Source organism: Lathyrus oleraceus, chromosome 3 (assembly GCF_024323335.1).
Source record: "Lathyrus oleraceus cultivar Zhongwan6 chromosome 3, CAAS_Psat_ZW6_1.0, whole genome shotgun sequence".
Lineage (NCBI taxonomy): Eukaryota > Viridiplantae > Streptophyta > Magnoliopsida > Fabales > Fabaceae > Lathyrus > Lathyrus oleraceus.
In genome coordinates this window covers 146,313,498-146,320,253 of record NC_066581.1, presented here as the reverse complement: position 1 = coordinate 146,320,253, position 6,756 = coordinate 146,313,498, and the positions used below count along the sequence as shown (strand labels likewise).

General features: G+C 36.2%; 1 protein-coding gene across 1 annotated transcript; it reads right to left on the bottom strand.

The window, feature by feature from the left end:
- Positions 1 to 2,888: 2,888 nt before the first annotated feature.
- LOC127125871 (ankyrin repeat-containing protein ITN1) lies at positions 2,889 to 6,244 on the bottom strand. Its single transcript, XM_051054719.1, has 5 exons — positions 5,518 to 6,244; positions 4,639 to 5,048; positions 3,606 to 4,440; positions 3,420 to 3,522; positions 2,889 to 3,337 (listed from the first exon to the last, which is right to left on the bottom strand). The coding sequence occupies exons 1-3, from the start codon at positions 6,032 to 6,034 to the stop codon at positions 3,616 to 3,618; spliced, it is 1,752 nt and encodes a 583-aa protein (XP_050910676.1). The 5' UTR covers positions 6,035 to 6,244; the 3' UTR covers positions 2,889 to 3,337; positions 3,420 to 3,522; positions 3,606 to 3,615.
- Between the last annotated feature and the right edge of the window lie 512 nt (positions 6,245 to 6,756).

Sequence of the window (6,756 nt, the reverse complement as noted above, 5' to 3'; positions counted from 1 at the left end):
ATGGAACAACATCATATATTTGAATATGGAGTCTGAATTTTTGGTACACCTTAAGCATTTTGAGGTTGTATGTGCTGATATTCCAAAATTTATTCATTATGTGCACGAAACTTGGTTGACACACTATAAAGAAAGATTTATTAATGCTTGGACTAAATAGAGTCACTCATATAGAAAACACGACAACGGACAGGTACATCGATGTGCATATGAATATAATTACATTACTAACTATCAAATAATGACATCTTTTTCTATTTATGTTTTTTAGGGTTTAGTCTGCTCACTATAGACTAAAAAATATGTTAACAATTAGCAAGGGAGATTTATGTAAAAGTTGGGATGTTATTAACATCATGTTGAGGTTGCAATTAGGTTCAATTAGAGTATCATTTCAGAAAAGTGTTGTTAACATTGAACATTGGTATAACACTCCATTTTACTCTAGATTGCACGGTTTCTTTTCAAGATAGTGCATACAACACATTGAAAAGGAGTTGGAAAGGATAAAATTTGTTGGTTGTAAGAAAGATGCACGTGGTTACTTCATTAGAACAACACATGGGTTACCTTGTGCTTGTGAACTTGGAGATCTTCAATTATAAGGTGAGTATATTCCTTTAGAATCGATTCATGTGTTTTGTAAGAAATTATTCATTGAAGAGCATGAAGTCATTGGAGAAGAAAGTGACACACAATTGGATTTTGAAGAAGAGTGTAAAGAGTTAAAGAGGTATTTCGGTACACTAGATATTGTAGACCAGAGGGTGATGAAGAAAAAAGTTCGGGAACTAACACATCCATCCACAACTTCCATGAGTCCACCCCTAGTGAAATACAAGCCAAAAAGGAGAAATAAGAAGAGTAAAAAGGGTGAAGAGATTGATATGCATAATGATCCTTCATAGTGGGAGTATTCTGAGGGCTCATATGAAAGTTAGAGTACGAAGAGATCATTTACAAAATTAGTTGAAAGTCAACCAATTAGCCAGTCTTCAAGACTTCTTTACTTGTCTCAGTTTTCTGATTTCTTACATCAGTACATTGATGACATTGTTGAATTGGGTAAAGATGGCAATTATGGTTTCCGTGCTATTGCATCTTTACTTGGATGAAACGAAGATTCATGATCTTTGACTCGGACGCAGTTAGATACTGAAGTTTATCAACACAATCAATTGTATTCTAATTTGTTCAATGACATGATACTGGAGGTTAGGAGTGTGTTGCGGGTAGCAAGCTTGGGTGTGCAAGATCGTGAGAAATGGATGACTATTTCTGATATGGGCTACCCTATTGCTTCTAGATACAATGTCATATTGGTCTCATTGTCCATGAACTTTAACATTGCATTCTTCCCATTAGTGATAGCTTCATGCATAGCTTCGAGTAGACACACAATTATTGCAGTTGGTTTTGTTGACAACAATCATTGGGTTCAAGTGAAGTTGAAACTCAATTGTCTTTTGCCTCCTGTAACATACCGATGGAGACAGAATTGTAGTGAAGATCCAAGCGCCTGGAAATCAGCTTATGCGTGACATTTTAAAGCACTAGAAAGAAGTTGTTAGGAAGTCGACATAAATTGTTTTGTAATGATATTGTATCACTTTTGCATTATATGTATATTTTTTATCTAGTATAGTTTGTTAAAAATTAAAAAAAAAAATCAATAATTTCACTACAACTATCAAATTTTTCTAAGTTTTCGAAAAATTTGGAAAGTACCAAATATTTCAAAAAAATCCGATAAATTTTATATGTTATCGGATTTTTCAAAAATTCTGATATAACTCAACTGATTTTTTTTTAATTCCAGTAATTCTATACCGACTTTTTCAAATATTCGATACTTCTTCAACACTTTTTCAGAATTCCATGAATTTTTATCGACATTTAGAAAATGTCCAATGTTTCTGCATACTTTTATAAAATATCATGTAAGTTTTCAAAATATCTAATATTTCTTCATCCAAACGGTAAAAGTTTTGAAATATCCAATACCTTCGTCAAAAATCTGGTATTTACCTAAACTTTACAAAACGTATATAATTATATGAAGAGTGTCAGGTGTAATCGAGACAATGCCATGGTAAAATCTTTACATATGCGTATAAAGTATCCCTATTCTATTTTGGACATTACTTTTTCCCCTCTTTCACTCATGTAAAAAACTAAGAATATCTCAAAAATTTAAAAATGTACTTTCAAACACACATCAAATACACCAAATTTATTTGTAAGTGAATCACCATCTCATTTTATTAATAAAAAAAATCCAAATATATATTTCCTTTAGATTTGTTTTACTATTGTTTATTTTTAATTCGTTTTTGTAATATAATATCATAGCACTGTAAGAATGGTTTTCAATTAACTTGTTTTCTTTTTCAAGCGAAGGACCCTTGTTGTCATTGTTGCCATTGGCACTCATATCTGGATAAACTGGAAAGTCCTTTTACCTATGAGATTGATTTCTTTCAAACACTAGAGCATGAAAAATTTTAATACTATGGATAAAAAATTTAACAAAATTAAGATTTTGAAAGACATTTATGTACGGTGTATTGCTGCTGGATTTGGTGTATCGGTCCTTAATTCCAGACCCTGTATATAAATTTTTCCAAGAGATATATCTATAATTAATTGCGATTTTCTTACCAATTTGATTATATATGAGATGCGTTCAGAAGTACATTTTCGAATTCGCAGGAGCATTTTCGAATTTACATAGGATGTTTCTCCACCACTTAAGGTGGGAGAAGTAATCCCCTCTATTTTATAGGTAAATGTTCATATGTTAGCAACTATAAGTTAGTAGTTATGTTAGTTTTCAGAACTTTAGATCTCCTTAAAACTCTTTGGTTGAGTTCACAAACCGAGCAACCTACTCCAATAGTGTATCATGCAATCATTATATGATTCAACTTTCATCTTTACATTGATATAAATGATAATTTGAATCATCTCGCATCCCTTAATTCCTAAGAAGCGACCTTAAGCCTTGCGGCCAACTTTCTTAAATTCTGTCTGCTTACAAAATTCTCTATCTCATACCTATTTATCTTATGAACAATATGATTATTTTATGTTCTTTAACATCATAGTTATTAATTTGAAATGTTTGATGATTGTCCTTTTGGACTATTTTCTCAGCAATCAACAATTAAAATTGCCATAGTGTAGGTTTCAGAAGGTGCTAAAGGTGTGTTCCTTGCCTAAACAACATAGGAGTTAGCTAAGAGATCAAGGATGTGGACCTCGCAGCGGATTTCTTCTCCACCAACACGAGCTAGTTGTTTCCTCTTATGGTGCTTTCGACCGCTTTTGACTACACCTAACAAAACAAGGACAAAATATTAAGTTCACTCACATCATAGATGATAGATTTGACAACTAATGTCGGAAGTGAAACCAACCTTTTAAGAAAATGCAACTGACCGATTTGGCTCTCTTAGGTCTTTCAGTTTTAAACACTACCAAGAAGCCATTTACATCCATAAAAGCCATCTTTTTTTTCCTCTATAAATAAAAGAAACCTTAGAGGACTGCTTTTCAATGTTTGTCAAATAAAAAATGCATGGAAAAAAAAGCATCCAACTTACATTGTATGTATTAAATAGCATAAATTGGATTTACTTCGGATTCAGAATCAGAAAGATGCCATGAATATGTCCCATTCCTTGAGATCTTCTCTTTCTTCTTCACTCTTCGATGGCGTTTGGATTTGACAACATAGTATGTCATTGTACCAAGAACACCACCCATTACAATTGCCCCTACAACAGTGACAAGGATTGCAGCCCATCGGCTGCGCCGACCAACTACTATATAAGATGCTGCAATGAAGGAAACCGAGGTGCAGACGGAGGCTAACCACATCATTTTATTGATCACCTCCACAACCCTCCTCTCGGACTTTATCTCCCCTCTAACAACTGTTATTTGAACCACCACCACGGCCAATGAAGTGAAAAGTGCAATGGCATTAGAGATGAAAAAGGTCTTGAAAGATGCAGTGTGCACCATCACAGCCTTCCCATGAGAATCATCCCCGCCGGGGACTGTGAAAAGTGCCGCAAATGCAACTGTTGCAAATAGCACAGAAACCACAGTTACAGAGTTGGTGGCATTGTTGATTCCTACTCTGTGCAACTTGCGTAGTTCCTTGGCAATACCATTCACATTTTTGTTTGTTTTTCGAGTTTGTTCAAGCTGCAAAGAAACGTCCTTCTTAATCTGTGTCATGGTTTTCCGTAACTCGTCCCTTGGCTGGTTGAGATCATTGGCTTTAACTGCACCGTAACGAATAAGGGAATCCTTTATCTCCAAAATTTCCTCAGATATTGGAAGTGCTTCAGCAAAATCAAGAGCTGTTTTGGTCTCTCTTGTGAGGGAATTCACATTGGTGTCAGGATGAAGCAACAACTCATTCACTATCTGCATGAATTGTTGTGAGTCATAACTACTTCACTCTTAAAATTAAAATCAGACATGATATATTTCTCAAAGTAAAGGCATTATTGCATATATAAAAACTATACGGTATATGTATAACTAGTGAACTCCTCGTAGTTTTACAGTTATACTTTTGTATGTATCATATCATTGTTTAAAGTTGAGCAGCCACGAGATTACCTCTACCCTCTTCTTCCTGGTGGCTACATGCAATGCAGTGTTGCCAAACTTGTCAGGAAGCATGACACTTGCAGCGTCAGCAGCGAGAAGCAACTTCACCACTTGACAGTTAACCCCTTTGACAGCCATATGAAGCGGAGTTTGTCCTTTCTTATCAGTCCTTCGAGCAAGCTGCGGGTCCTTCCCTAGCAAAATCTTAACGACATCAACATAACCTTGACGCGCAGCTAAATGGAGTGCATTCTTTCCATTGGATCTAGCTATCTCCAACTGACTAGGATCACATGATAGTAAAAGTTCAACAACATCTGCATACCCTCTTGTCGCCGCAGATATAAGAGGGGTTGCATTTGACTGTGCAACTGTCTTGATTAGCCCAGGATCATAGTCTAGCAGCAACTGCACAATATCTGTCGCAACAAAACAATATATAATAACAGTATCTAAGAAAAACTTACAATCAATAACAAAACCATAACCTGGCTCATTAGATAAACAACTTAATTAAGCCCATATATAATGAGTGCTTATGTAAATATATAACATCAAATAAACTGTTTTCACATGACATATAAGTTGTTTTCATAAACTATTATGAAGTCCTTATGTAAATAACTTAAGAACAGCTTATGAACATGTCACAAGTTGATTGTATAAACTACACAACAAAAAAGTTTCACAAATGTTTATGTCAATTATAAGATAAGGACCATCCGGAAAAAACAGTGTAACACCGACACCTCTCAAAAAAATAGTGTGTATGTGTCCTGAAACCGAGTGATTACATTTAATTTATTTATTTATTCAAATTATTATTAGTGTCAACGTGTCAGTGGTGTCGTGTTTCCAGAGTTCGTGCTTCAAAGATTGTAATTATACCTTTGTAACCTTGGTTTGCTGCAATGTGCAAGGCATCAAAGCCAGAGCGGTTTTTGAAAGAAAGCGCCTCTCTGGAGGTATAAGGAAGAAGCTCTTTGACGACATCGAACCGACCTTTATCAGCGGCGGTAAACAGAGCAGTTTCACCCAACTCATTGACCTCATTGACGATAGCAGACCTTATATCCGCAACCTCAGCATCAAACTCGGCTCCACTTAGGGTCCCGGTCATTTGATCATCAATCTCGGCGAGAATTTGCCTAACAGCGGCGGCATCGCCGCGTTGGGCGGCGAGGTGAAGCTCGGTGTCATTGTGACGACCGGTGACCTGTTTGACATATTTTTTCTTGCTATTGATGTTATCGAGGCGTTTTCCAGAATTGGAAATGACGAGGTTTTTGTTGGAGTTGGAAACAACAAGAGCCTTGCCGGAAGCGGAGAGGAAGAGGGTGGGTCTTGGGGTGGTTGGGGTGGCGGGATCAGAAGAAGGGTGGTGTCCGTGGGCGTGATAATCCATGAGTGGCCACCGTGGTTGAGGCAAAGGGAACTACGGTGGGGATTGGATTGGGATTGGGATTTGGTGCCCCATTCCAAAATCCTCGACGAAAACACAAGACGACCAATCCCTCTGGTTTTGATCTGCACCATTAGCGGAATCTCCTTCCCAAATATCGTTGGTTTCTTCGTTTCTCCCCTCACAATTTCATTTCATATAATCTTTATATATACTATCTATTATTGTTAACTTTGAAAACTTTATTACTCTCTTTATTAATAAAGTTAAATGTGAGTGCATAAATACTAATTTTAAACTATAATACATATTTGATCTTTTAATATATTAAATTCATTTTGATTTAAAAAATGTTCACCTGAGAAGCTTGATGAAATGATATTGGAGAGTTCCAGGGATGCATATCTCTAGTGTGGCGATATTGGGATGAAGATGTAATATTAGTTCTCCAACGCCAAGTCAATACGAGAATGAAGAGTAAATGTGAGTTTTGGTTCAGAGAATACCTCATGTTTCGCGTGGATGTCTTATATGTGAGAGACACTTATTTGTGTCCCTTGTTTTTGGACGTGGAATGCGGGATATTATTTGATGATATCTAACTGTAGGCAGTAGTCCATGCATAGATTTAGTGCGGGGTTTCAGAGTAGGGTTGCAATGTGCTTTTAACACCTTATTGGAGTGACTTCGAACTGATGACCAGGCTTCCCCTTTTGGGGATGTGG

Coding starts and splice junctions, on each gene's coding strand:
- LOC127125871 (XM_051054719.1), bottom strand. CDS start 6,034: ATGGATTATCACGCCCACGGACACCACCCTTCTTCTGATCCCGCCACC. Junction 5,049..5,517: donor AGCAAACCAAGGTTACAAAG/GTATAATTACAA, acceptor TTGTTGCGACAG/ATATTGTGCAGTTGCTGCTA. Junction 4,441..4,638: donor CCAGGAAGAAGAGGGTAGAG/GTAATCTCGTGG, acceptor CAATTCATGCAG/ATAGTGAATGAGTTGTTGCT.